This window comes from Drosophila eugracilis, unplaced genomic scaffold, assembly GCF_018153835.1.
Source record: "Drosophila eugracilis isolate 14026-0451.02 unplaced genomic scaffold, ASM1815383v1 contig_1197, whole genome shotgun sequence".
Taxonomy (NCBI): Eukaryota; Metazoa; Arthropoda; class Insecta; order Diptera; family Drosophilidae; genus Drosophila; species Drosophila eugracilis.
In genome coordinates, this window is record NW_024571981.1 from 2,321,181 (window position 1) to 2,334,751 (window position 13,571).

A 13,571-nucleotide genomic window follows, 5' to 3' on the forward strand; every position below is an offset into this window, starting at 1 on the left:
GCGCTGTTATAGGTGAATAGCGGACTATCGATAACAACGAAAACCGCGATAACTTAATTTTAAAACTATGGTCACCCTAACAGAATCAGCTGTGAAATAATAAAAAAAATTGACAAGCAAACCGAATTGAAAATATTTCAACAAAAAACAAAGAAGTTATAATGGATCGCCATAGAAGGGAACGTTCACCTCACAGGGAAAGGAGAAGGGAACGCTCTCCATATAGAGCAAGAAGGAGAGAACACTCACCGTACAGGGAAAAAAGGAGAGAAAGGCAACAAGTGCTGACATACAAACAACTGCAGAAAATGCCATTAAATCTACGAAAAAAGGCAGTTCGAGAAGCCCGTAATCGCAATGAGAAAATCCGGGGAAATCGAAAGAAGTGGAAGAAAGCTCGCCAAGATGTTCCCACCCCTACCCGCCGTCTACAAAATAACTTCGATCGATCCGAACACAATGCCATGCTGGCCAGTACTTCGCAGGAACTACGTCAAATTTTGCAGGATTTTGAGACTCTATCGGACATTCCCCACGATATCACACCGATTGAACTAAGGGGCGAGGTAAGAAGATCCTTTAAGAAACAGAATCGCCAAAAACTGTATTATTTCCAATTTCCCATCAAAGTATATATTAATCGATATGTCAAATGTTTTTATATTTTTCTAGCTCTGTCGGAAATTAAACTGATTGTGCCATTTGGCTATAGCAAATGTTACAAAATCACTTTTTACATAAGTTTTTTATCAAAACGTTTTTTCATTAAATCTTATCTGTCTCTCTTGTAAGTCTCTTCATAAGATGTTATTGATCGTTTCCAACAGCATTCCCATAACAAATTACAAGTTTTTCCACGTATAGCCTTAATCGGCATATTAAATGCCAGACCGCATAATTTCCTCACATTGTTAAAGTCCAGGAGAAGAAACTGCTAATTTTGATTGACAAAAGTAGATCGCCTACAATTTTCAACGAATATCAAACATCATTAGCGTCATGTACATAAATCCAAATAACCAGATACGCCTCCAATCCACTCTTACCGGTTGCAATTAGCACTTTGAGGTGTTCGTTCTTGCAGTGCTTTCGTCACTGAGATTGGTAATTGACTACTGACCTACTGCCGAACACTCAACGTGCTAATTAATGGACTTTGATTATGAAGAACCCGGTTCCCGTTACGCGGTATAATTGCATACCGGGCGTATTATACTACCATAAATTTCATAATTCTAGATAGCCATCGCCGAGGGACAGGCCACAACGATCCGAGTGCGGCGGGATGGTCTCAGCACCCTTACTGTGGTGGTCAGTATTACCTTGAATTTACTTAAATCGCAGCTGCTTGCACTTGCTTTTAGAATGATCGTCAATTGGCCCCTAACAAGGTTTGACTCCGACCGAAAGTCATTCGATATAGTGGCAGGGAAAGTGGGTCAGAATTATTCTGCAAAAAAAGTTCAATAAGTTTTTTATTGAAAGTCCTCAATGTAGTTTCCTGTAATTCTAAACTAAATTTATATTATCATTTCTTATAAGCTACAAAATGTATTAATGAAAAGTTGCATTAGTTAATGTAAGTGCAAATTGATTAAGATTACAAATCAACATTATTTTGCCATTAAAAAAAGTTAGTCCACAAATTCTTTATGAGATATTTGTTCTTCGAAATGGTAATAAGCGATCAATACTTAAACTCTTAAGTTTCGACTATAAAAAGTTGTTTCGCATAATGGCTGTATTAAGCTTAGGCTCTAAGGAACCTACTCTCTTAAAAGCGTAAATGAGCATCTCTTCTTAAACAATCTTTCTCTGGCTTGCAGCTCCACCAGCGCGAGCCGACTATCGCACAGCTAAAGAGGGCAATTGCTTTGATCTCGCGCGCACAGCACAAGCGCAATCAGCGCGAACGGAACGAAGAGCGTCTTCGGCGTCGGGGAATCGCCGACGACTCCAACGATCGACGGCAGAGACAACCTGTTGTGGTGGCAAGTTCCACCGGCGAGTTAGTTCACTCCGCTCAGCGCAACGGGCATGATCATCGCGCGTTCGTCTCGTGGCGATTTTTATGGCGCTGTTTTGGACTGTTAAACGTGGACACGAATCAGCCGATTGACGACCGAAGCTCCAGTGGCCGGGCCACATTAAAGGAGCTGGGAATTAAGAACGCCGCCACCCTAAAGTTTGTCCATCGTGTCAAATATTTCGGTCGTCAGCGACAGAGTTAAAGGTAGCCAAAGCTAATGATACATACGATTGTCAACCGTCTTCGAAAGTCGGGCAGCAAATCGCGGTCAATATGGATCAACTGGTTTGGCTTTCGTTTTGCATTTCACTTGGATTTGCGCTCCTTGGAAGTTTCTCTGCTGGTCTGCCGTTTGAGGATGGCAACAACAACAACGTAAAGATAACACGCCGGAGTCTAGAGCTGACCCAAACCATTAATATCCAGCGTCAGGAGTACATGCAGCGTCAATGCGAACTTCTAGGGGACCACACACAATCGCTAGAGGATCTCTCCGAGCTGCAGATGGATCACATGATCGTGGACAGAGAACATAAGCTGCTTTACTGCTATGTGCCAAAGGTATGGTTGAATCGTCTTACTTCCCTTCCTATAAAAACGCTGGCTTGGCAAATTAGGGTCCGAGGAAGGGTTTTATCGTTTTTTTTACTAATTAAAATTTTGAACCTAATTTTGATTAGTAGTGGTTCGTTGAATTTATTTTCTTTGAATTTAAAAAGATTTTGCTTAAATCTTGTGTGTGTATTCAAATTCAATTTCTTTGCAAAATGCTCAGTCAACGACCCATTAACATTATTCTTTTTCCTAAATGTATATCAGTTGCTTTTTTCTTTAAACAAGTTTCTTTTGTATCAAATCTTGAATCTCTCTATTAACCACTTTAACTTGATCGCACATCAAACATCAGAAATCACTAAACAAAGTTTGCGGTTGCCATGTCGCCCATTGAAATCTCCAAGAAGTCAAAAATCAGCAGCTGTGTCTCAGTTTTCAGTTTCTGCCTCTGCTTTGTTTATAGAAACTCGTTTTTTTTTCATTTTCAATTTAGAAGCACATGTTGAGCTTCTGGTGATCTTGCGGCTTGTGGCAACGGCATGAATGATTTCAATCGAATGTTGATTTAACCCACAAGTTGATTTAATCTTTTTGATATAACATCACAGACAGTCCTTCAAACAATCAGATTTCAAACGTTTAGCTCCTTACAGTGCGACTATTATGAGTAGATTTATAGAGGGTTTTTATTACGAGTGCATTTGATTGCTAAGCTCGCGCCACTTCTGGCTTATCGAAAAGGGGAGTCAATTCTCGTGTCAGCTTTATATATATACGAATATATGTGCATACAATATAGTGCTGATTCCACGCGATTTAACGATCAATTACAGCGGCAAGAATTCCACTGCAAGCAGCAATAACAATCTCTGTCAAATTGGCGGCAATTATATTAAAGTTTTTCTGTGTAAGTCGTTGCCATTTCATTAGCATTTTCCAGTCATCTCGAATTGCTAATCTCCTAAGTTCAAGTCAAAGGCCAATGTCTTAAAACGTCTGCGTATTGTTTCTGTCTTACTATTTGACTTCAATTGATAAGCCTAATTTAAATATTTTTATAAACAGAATAAGATTTTTTATTGAGACCCTTTGGTTTCATCCTACGACGTTCAAGCCACAGATAGCGATAATCTATCTATTAAATTAAAATTGAGTTCCCCGCAAGTGCCTCTTTTTAATTTGCCTAATAGGATTAGGAAATTAAATTTTTGGAAATCAGCTGTGGGAAATGGCTTTAAGGTCTTTTCTTATCAACCAATAAGATATTAGAAAACATCGAAACTATAAGATTAGATTGCAAGGTACCGGTTTTTTTCTTAGGTGTTTGAAGCTAAGTGAAGTGTGACAAGTGAGTTACCGAAATAGCCCAGTGTTTAATATTTTGCCGTTGCCCTTTGAACCTTAATATCTGCCTATTCATTATGGTAACTCGCACGATTAAGTAACTGCCAGTGTTTATGTTACCGTTATCAGACTTTCATAAATGGGTATGTATGGGTTAGTATGGGCTCGATACGCACTAAGGTTTCAGTGGATTTAAAGATTAAAGAAAAATTTCCTGTGTGAGGATAATTTATAGCCCTCTAATTTTTTTGCTTTAAAAAAAAAGCGACAAACATTTTACATATATTCAAGAATTAAAGGCGACTTTTAAACTTATTTCTCTGAAAAATAATCACTCTGTTTACTATACTCGGTTTTAGCTGAAACTATCTGATCTCGTAGAAAGCACTTAGTTAAAGCCAGTCCCCAAGTTCATTTTATAGAGATTGTTATACACACAATGCTATTGAAGTGTTCCCCTTGCTTGGGGGCGTGTCTGTGGAACATGCCACCTGAATGCCTCGACTCACGTTCCCTGTTATCTTGGCATTTCTTCAATGACTATCATCGGACATAAGCGCGACTGGTTTCTATTTCACCACGCAGGAGGGGTCAGTGGAGCGTTTACAATTCTCAATTACTGGTTTCGCATTCTCATTCGCCACTTGTTGAGTGGCTAGCTGGCTTTACATTTTCCCGGTCCATTCTTCCATGAAGCCGTAAATTGTTTATGTTTACCCTTGGCCAATAGCCTCTCCACCATCTCTTTCCCTCAGCCCCCCAAAAAATGGGGGCTCGCCACTCTGGACGGAAACTTTATGTTACCATCGCGTGTTGCTTTAGTGCCCATAAAGAAATTGCGTTAGAGTCAAAATGTTGCGTTTATCGCTGCTTACGTATTGGGAGGTTTTCATATATTATTGCTGACCTTTAAAATGATCATGTAATCTGTATTAAAAAGGTATTAGCAGTCTGAAATATATCTCAATAGTTTGAAATATTATTATAATTTCTTAATAAAGTTTTTGTGACTTCCTAAGATGAAATATAATTTATAGGAAGCTATGTAAATCGATCTCATTTTAAACTACAAAATAAAACAAAGTACTGCTGACTTTTCTGAAGTGTTTAAATTTTTTTTTTTTAACATTTTAGAAAAAAAACTGAAACTGATAGAAAGTTTGTATATAAACGGACGATCATTATTGATTAGTGATTGACAATGTAGGATTTGACTGAGGGAAATCTCAACCTTTTGTTTAGAAAACATTTATGCCTTTCACTTTAGACGGACATTTTGACATATCTTAACCTCGTCGCTGATCTTTTTGGGTTTTTTGAATATTGCCTCACATTTTTACCTCATCCACTCCTAAACGTAGATCTGCTGTATATGGATTTGTTTGTTTTTGTAATGTGAAATGTTTTTGCGGTGTTTAATTGTGCTCGACATTGCCCGCCCCACCAAATGTTTGTATATACTCGGGCACGTATTTACGTGCATAGTTTACGTCCATGTTGTTGTTTTTCCTAGTTCTCGTAAGTTGACTTCAACAGCTTGACTTATTGCCCAATGCGTCCAAATGTAAGGGAAACCCATCCGGCCATTTCTCTTGGCGAAAATTATAATTTATTGCGCTAGGCAATTAAAGCCAAAGTAATTCAACTCATTGTATTTGAGGAGATTTCATTTAACGATTAACCCTCAGAAAGCTGCTAAAAGGTAGGGCACTTGTCTCTTGTTTCTTAAACAATGTATAATGTTACAAAAACATCTTGAATTTCTTTGGAAATTTGATTGCCAGCCGCTTTCGCTTTTATATAGGAACGAATTTAATTGGCTCGGTGGCCTCTTTTCCACTGAATGATTTCGTATTTGTGAATCTGAAAATAATCTTATAATTAGCGATAACATATACGCCTCAACACCTACTTAACTTCATTTTATTACATGTCCAGTTGGTTATTGATCATGAGCGCTCTATTTACTTATCATTAATATTTAATTACAGTATCATTGCTAGCAATTAAAAAAATACCCAATTCATAACCCATTTTAATGACTTAAAAATCAATGAATAGTTTTAAAATGAGTGTACAGGGTGACACCGGAACGTAGAATTATCAGTCTATTATCTATATTAACAGCTCATTTAGACTTTTATGGAAGAAGGGCTGATGTGTTCCTGCTTACCGGTGATTCCATATAATTATGTACGTTTACTTGGAAAATGCGCAAGCAATGGGTGAATCACCCAATAGCCCCGAAATCAGTAGTATTCTTTGAGAAAAGCTAACCTTCGGACTGAAATATTTCATAATGTAAACGAAATGAAAGTATTTCTATTGTTTATTTTGTTTAATTACGGCTGATGAATAGTGTTCAACTAAACACAAGTATATTTCTCTATTTTCCAGGTTGCCTGCACGAACTGGAAACGGGTGCTGATGATGCTTATGCATAAGTGGAACAACGGAACTGATCCTCTGCAGATTCCGGGATCTTTGGCGCACTCAGTTGGAATGTTCACCAAGCTATACGATTTATCTGAAGAGGAACAGCATAAAGTTCTCAGCGAGGAGTATACTCGATTTATCCTGGTGCGACATCCTTTCGAGCGTCTACTATCGGCATATAGGAATAAATTGGAGGGGGATTCCCCCAGTGCTCGGTACTTCCAGTCGCGTGTTGGTCGTCAAATCGTTAAAGAATTGCGACCGGGAGCTACCAACGATTCGTTGGAGCATGGTGACGATGTCAGCTTCGGGGAATTTATCCAATATCTAGTAACTCCGGAGCTGAGTCGAGCCAATCAATCAGATTACAATGAACACTGGGAGGTTATATCTAAGCTATGCAATCCCTGCGTAATGAAATACAATGTAGTGGGTGAGTTTAAATTTCATGTTACCAAGAAAGCATTGATTAACATACGCTTATCACCTTAGGCAAATACGATACTCTTCTGGACGATTCCGCGCTAGCTCTCTATTTGGCTGGAGCTAACAATCTAACATTCCCCACTGGCCACAAACCATCAAGCACTCGGGCCAATCTGCGCAATTACTTTGATCCCTTGCCCATCGGTGCCATACGAAAGTTGTACGATATCTATGAAGAAGACTTCCGGCTCTTTGACTATGCATTGGATGAAGTCCTTGGCTTTGAGTTTGGCTGACTCTCTCTACATGCTCTCTCTTTATATATATATTTTCAAGTCACCACGATAACGCTTTCCCCTGGAAAATATTGTGATCTTAGACTAGGACTCATAGGATTAAGTGAACTCCATTGCGAATATTATTTTAGTTCTGTTTACCTCTCCGTGCACAAATGTATCCAAGGGTGTTGATAGTAGGACTTTATAAATAATGTTTGTTTTTCCATGATTTAATTATTTTTAAGAAACTTAATGTGTGAATTCATTGTATAATGGTGATGAAACATCCAATAGGCGTCATCTGTTAGTGTTTAGTTTATAAAATATGGGTCAAATATAGTTTAAACGTATTAATTGTAACTGCCAATTCGATAAGATTACTCATTCCTGTAACATTGTACAATTCCGTTTTCCCAAAGTTGCCAAGGCTAAACAACTTTCATTCTACAAATTTAAATACACCTGCTGTAGTCAACATATTATTGAGAATATATGTTATTGAACTTAAACTTGCACATTTTTGGAACATTTAACCCTATAAAGTATATCTTCCTTTTATTTGGCTGTTTGTGCCAGCTTAAAAATCAAACTGAAATAATTGATTTTTGGACTTTTGATTGTATCAATTATGAATGTGATTGTGTCATAATTGATAAATGTTTTTTAATTGATAGTGTAATGAAAGCTGAATCTCGATAGAACTTAGAAAAATCATTGAATGGGTAATACTTTTTAAAAGTATCCTCGACAAAAAGAAATCAAATTATTAAAGCAAAAGCTATTGTTTTTTTAAATATTTATAAATTAATATTTTCGTTTGTTATAATCCAGATCAAATTAGAAGGTATAACGTAGTCTAAAGACAGAATCAACCTATCAAATCTACGTCAGTTTATTGCTTTCTCAATGGCGTTCGTGAACTTTGTTATCAGTTGAAAGCTCGCTGATAACATTGAATAGAAAATAGTTTTTCTTTAAAAATCTCCCTTTGATTGCATTGGAAGGAAGCTTTCATGTTTTCGTCAGAGCGAAATAAAAAGCTCAATCAACTCGACGGCGTCGTAGGTTGTTTATCACCAAGACATGGACAATTAGTGGTAAGCGTGTGCTATATATACATACATATATAGGTATATAGAGGCGACCCATGATCAGCGGTCAGATGAATTTAAATACGCAATATTGCCAATAAGCGAAGGCGAGACGGCGCCCAACGCATTCGGGGAATCTTGGCAAACGTGGCAAATATCTGATAGATACTTTTATCACCGTGATGGTTCCGAAATAAACCAAGATAAACATACACCTGCCAGGCCCCTTCCGGCGAAATCGGTTCAAGGGCACCGCAGGTTAAGAAAGTTACGATCCATTTGAAGAACTAGATCCACTTGTTTCTAAATCGTTGGTGTTATTTAAAAATAAATTAAAACAATTGTAGAATTATGATATTACACATTACTGTAAAAATACTACAATATTTTGATAAAAAATATCAACCATATTTTATATATTTGTTGCAGTGCCTTCAATTAACTTCCGTTTTCGTTATTTTGGTTTATTCAATGACTGCTTCGTTTATTCGCTACGTCTGTTTTTCGCTTTTTTTTGGCTGTCTCAATAACAAACTTTAAGTTAGACATTGACAAGACATTCGAAATTATTATTGTTTTTTTTGTGTGTGTTTTGGGTTGCGTTTGCTTTGGCCGAACAATATGCTTATAGATATATGTGTTGTATTTTTTGTGTGCGCGACAAGCAAGGCAAACGTATCATATTCTCACGATTCCTCCACATTCGTGCTCTTCCCCGCGGATCATAAGTGTCAGTCCTTGAATTTTCGCCACGATTTCCGCATCGCTGGCACGCCTTCTGCATTCCGTTCCGCCCGCTTAGTCATTGTAGCTGTAGCGCTGCTTCACACTCCGGTATTTCTTTAGGGAGTAGAGGGCCTCCACCTCCTTGGCCAAGTAGCGGCCTTGAGCCAAAAGAGCCACGATCTTCTTGGGATCCTGCTCATCCTTGTGGTTCATGAAAGCATCGTGGATCTGCTTCCTGAACTTTTGCGGCCCGTTCAGGCCGGGATATTCACGGCCCAAATACTGCAACTGCAAGTGTTTACGCAATGTCAATTTTTGTGGGTTCATTTCAGGTGGGTGGGGTGGTGGTGCACGTGCCACCCGGAAGATGCAGAACTTACGTGCTTGTAGAGGGTAATGACTTTCGAGCGCAGCTGTGACATCACCAGTGGTCAGCGGAATTTGTTTGTTTGTTAAATGCAAGTTATCAACTAAATTTGTTGCAGCTTTATTCAGCTTTCGATTAATTTATTTCAAGCGAAGTGAATCAGACGACTGGTAAAGGGACTAACGCGTTACGAACTCTCCGCTAGTGATGGCAACGTGAACCACCTTTTGGTGGGAGCCACGAATGGTTAGAGAAATTAGTTTATTCGTGACTCATGAAATAATTTGAAATGTTTTATGAAAAATTAAAAAATTATTTAAAACAAATACCAACGATTATTTCTAATGTCAATCGATATTTAAACCATTAATAAATACAACATTAAATACATCGGCTAGAGTAAAACTTACTCGCCTTAAGTGGATAAGCAGTAATGTATATCTCAAACAAAAAGCAGCGAAAGTAATTAGAGTACGATTTTAATCCTAAATTTCAGTTTTTCATTTCACTTCATTTTCAAATGCTAACCGCTAAATTGTACGATGTACAACTATCGCACGTAGCCAAACGCTACCAGACCGCCGAAAACTGCTGGCTGCGCAGCCCTAGTCGGTCAGCTGTATACGAAGAAGAAGAAACGATGGGAGTGTTTTCGTTCGAAGCGAAATTATTTTTATTATTTTCGCGCTAAATAGCAAGCGGTTAACGAGTAAATCGACTTTTAATCATTACCGATTAGTTACAACTCTTGCTGTGATAAAAGGGCAGCTCGCTGTCTCGATGAAAAAGCGTGAAAATACGAAGCGAAAATTGAGACACCCGCGACCTCTGATACAAAGTGGGAAAAATCGAACCTGTGTGTGTGTGTGAGAGAGTGTGTTGCATCGTATAGTGTGTGTGTAGAATAGTAAATTTAATTTAAAATTAAAAAGCCATTCGTAATGTGTGTAATCCATAATCGTAAGATACCCATATATATAGCCTGCGATCGGTGATAATGAGTGCGACAATGAGTAATCGATAATCTCAACTGCGAAACCTGAGTATCAGCAGCAATAACAACAACACATTAACAAAAACAGCAGGCACAGCTAATCCTCCCCGCCCACATACACACACACACGCTGGCAGAGATGGAGGCACTGGAAGTGGAGGACACCAGCGACGACAGTCTGCCCATGGGATTCCCAGAAGTGGGCACCTGGAACAGCACTCACAATGTCTCCTTGAACGACATGAATCTGGATGCGCGTATGGTGAGAATACGCTTTGATATTCATTAATTTACAATGCGAAACTAAATACGCCTCGTATGTACATATGAGGGCATATATAATTTGATTAATACGTCTGGTATGCCAGTGAATCAACCGACAAATGGCTTTATCTCCACGTTTAATGCTTTAATGGCCGAAGAGAGAAGCGGGAAGCTTATCAATCAGTGGGGTTTGGTCATTGACACACACTGCCCCTTCTTTCTGATAAGATAACTGGAGTCTAGGATGATTCTATATAATTCTTATTCCCTACATTCTTTGCCGATCATCTTTATTTATAATCCTTAGGTACTTCCGAAATAGGCGATAAAAACGATCAGTATTGCATCTCAAAGTTCAAATCTTATCTAACAATATTGGGTTTACATCCATTTCATAAGTCATTCCCATAATCCCATTTATACTCTACTTTATGGTTTATAACCTTAGGGGGTTAACTTCGAAATTAATTTTTTGAAAAAATAATAATAATAATAAAGTTAAGTGCATTACAACAAGACCCAATAAATTTTTTATTTAGTAATTAGGTGTGCGCCCTATTATGAGAACTCATAAAAACAAAATGCTCAACGCAAAGAATTTTGCTTTTAACTGATAAGAATTTTCAGATCATTTTTCAAATTAAATGCTGTTTTCTTAATAACAAAAACATAATAAAGTTCTACGTTTCATTTGAGAATTATAAAAGTTTAAATATTTTTCATTTTTCAAGCCTATTGTTTAAATCTTTCAATCTTTATGAACAGCTTACAAATTTTACTGAGAAAAGCTTGTTTACTCATTTTTCCTGAATTGGAGTACTCATACGAGTATAGGTAGTTCATATTATGTACTATATAGAAAAATTGAACTCCTGTCAATTAAAATTATATAGAAAAAGTACTTAGACTTCATAAAAATTCACCATCCTTTTCTATGCGTACCTATGTTCCTTTCAAGTAAAAAATAGCAAGTGTAGGATTATTACTCCAAATTATTCTGATTTGTTTAGGCTCTTTAATAAACATCTTAATTCAGCTTTTCTTTCAATATAAACGACTCTTTTTCATTAAATCTCCGATGTTTGAAATTCATTGTAATTTTGCAAACTGCCAAACAAAGCTGCTTAAAGGTAACCAAAATTGAAACAAAGTTCACAAGTTTATAAAACACAAAGCACTCATAAGAAAGCTGTCAATCCTTTAGAGCTCCAAATCAGTAGCAGTCTATACCTCGTTTTTAGCACACAATCATCAAACAAATCATCAAAATTTTTATATTTCGCTAAGATATTCTGGCAGCGTTAGTTTTCGTGAACTCAAAGGAAAGCCCCCAAGAGGAGTTAAAAACTTTACGAACCGTGCCGCATCGTAAACTTCCTAATTTCGGCCAGAATTTCTGGACGTATGCGAGATATGCAGCCGTTGAGAATGCTGATCCACTGCCTGGCTACTAAGCAGGTACAGATGATTACCCAAATACGTCGGTCCAGTGGTGGCAGCAGCTATCCGGAGGTGGTCTTTCCCGACGACCAGGACATCGAACCGGAAGATGAACAAGAATTGATGGATCCTCAGTATCCGATCCTTCACGGCCGTCACACCGATCTCTTCTACATGCCGCACTGCGTGGGTCCGGCGTACCAGGGCCTCATCTCTTCAGTTGATCAGCCATATGAAACTTCCTACTATGCTGCGGATGGGCAGTTGTTGGTCGAGGGAAGCAATAGTGTCCTTGGGTCTGTAGTCGCACCTACCGACATGTGTGTCGTGGCGTGCCCCAAGCTCTTGGTAGCCTCTATGCGTCGTCTGTTCTATCATCCGTACGCCGGTTTTGGCAGCTCGATGAACTTCAGCATTATTCGGCTGCGATTCAAACAAGCGGATATTGACTTTGCTCTTCGGTCCTTTATACTTTTCGCTAACCACACTGCGCGCGAAATAATGCATAACGGCTACTGGGCGGACTTTATCAATCCGCTTACTGGTCGCGCCCACTTCCGGGCTGCCCACTCCAACCGGAAACTATGTCGCGAGGCCCAGTTCTTTGGCCGTGGGTTGTCCTTAACCAATAACAATGGCTGCACCATTATCAAGGAAGAAAAAAGCGACCAGTTCACCGGCTGCATCTTCACGGACACACCCTGCAAGGTCCTCGAGTCGTGGTGCTCTTAGAGGATCATGAGATCGCCGCACAACTGCTCATTTCCATGTCTGTGATTGTGTACGCATTAAAATCGAGTTAAGAAATCATGTCTCCCAACGACGAGGACTATTTCCGCAAATTTTACGTAGTGCATTTTGATCATTTTCATTTCGATAAAGCCGATAGGGGCAGTCCCTTTACATTACCTGTATATCCAAATTTTGAAATTTTACAATTTGATGATGTCTTTTGTAAATGAACAAGTGGCTGTTAAATCGGGTTTACCACCTCTCTTAAAAAGGCGATGATAAATGGAGCCGGACATGTTGAGCATTTGCATATTGTTTTATAATTTTAGAAAATATATTCTCCTGGCTATTCAGATGTCTTTATTTACTGTATATAAAAAACTTTATCATAAAATGACAAAATAAATATAGAAATGTTGATTTTATTGCTTAAAATAATGGGATGACTTAGGCAGCAATAAGCTTATATTGTAATAGTTGGCAAACAAATATTTACTAATGATCGTCAAAAGAGTATAAAAATTTTCTTTATATAAAAAATATATAATTTTCTTTTCAGATATGGCTTCTAGCTTCGCTGCTGACCACAATCACCTGGGTGACGTACATCACCTTCTACAATTCTCGCGTGATTGGCATGTTGATCACAAAGATAGCCAACCGATGGTTTATCAAGGGCGCGTATTTTAAGATTGGTTCGGTAGCCTTAAATCCACTGGCTGGAAAGATTATGTTTCGGGATTTTGTGTATATTACCTATGACTACACAGTGCGAGCGCAAGATGGATACTTCATATTCCGCTGGTGGCGCTCTTATGTGCCTAAGGATGTCTCAGAGGGTGAGTTGGAACTATAAACTAATATAGCTTTTAATTAATATTACACATTT

The 13,571-nt window shown here is 38.3% G+C and overlaps 5 protein-coding genes across 6 annotated transcripts in view; 4 read left to right on the forward strand and 1 right to left on the reverse strand.

Annotated features, from left to right (window-relative positions):
* The first annotated feature begins 90 nt into the window (after positions 1–90).
* Positions 91–2,231, forward strand: LOC108118490 (RNA-binding protein 25). Of its 2 annotated transcripts, XM_017231222.2 has the most exons (3): positions 91–566; positions 1,240–1,311; positions 1,827–2,231. In XM_017231222.2, exons 1-3 carry the CDS (start codon positions 162–164, stop codon positions 2,229–2,231), a joined length of 882 nt encoding a protein of 293 aa, XP_017086711.2. In that variant the 5' UTR covers positions 91–161. The 2 variants fall into 2 exon arrangements, with proteins under 2 accessions (XP_017086711.2, XP_017086712.2); XM_017231223.2 differs by lacking the exon at positions 1,240–1,311.
* LOC108118489 (carbohydrate sulfotransferase 13) lies at positions 2,186–7,577 on the forward strand. The gene is made up of 3 exons (XM_017231221.2): positions 2,186–2,590; positions 6,326–6,797; positions 6,857–7,577. The coding sequence occupies exons 1-3, from the start codon at positions 2,303–2,305 to the stop codon at positions 7,084–7,086; spliced, it is 990 nt and encodes a 329-aa protein (XP_017086710.2). The 5' UTR covers positions 2,186–2,302; the 3' UTR covers positions 7,087–7,577.
* Positions 7,578–8,616: 1,039 nt separating this feature from the next.
* On the reverse strand, positions 8,617–9,457 carry LOC108118407 (electron transfer flavoprotein regulatory factor 1). Its single transcript, XM_017231082.2, has 2 exons — positions 9,266–9,457; positions 8,617–9,173 (listed from the first exon to the last, which is right to left on the reverse strand). Exons 1-2 carry the CDS (start codon positions 9,305–9,307, stop codon positions 8,958–8,960), a joined length of 258 nt encoding a protein of 85 aa, XP_017086571.1. The 5' UTR covers positions 9,308–9,457; the 3' UTR covers positions 8,617–8,957.
* Positions 9,458–10,119: 662 nt separating this feature from the next.
* LOC108118449 (transmembrane protein KIAA1109 homolog) overlaps positions 10,120–13,571 on the forward strand; it is a 29,004-nt gene continuing 25,552 nt past the window's right edge. The window contains 2 exon segments of the mRNA XM_041818554.1: positions 10,120–10,508; positions 13,242–13,521. Coding sequence (XP_041674488.1) covers positions 10,386–10,508; positions 13,242–13,521 — 403 coding nt within the window. The 5' untranslated portion in view covers positions 10,120–10,385.
* Positions 11,635–13,102, forward strand: LOC108118455. The gene has a single exon (XM_017231172.2). The coding sequence runs from the start codon at positions 11,915–11,917 to the stop codon at positions 12,680–12,682; it is 768 nt and encodes a 255-aa protein (XP_017086661.1). The 5' UTR covers positions 11,635–11,914; the 3' UTR covers positions 12,683–13,102.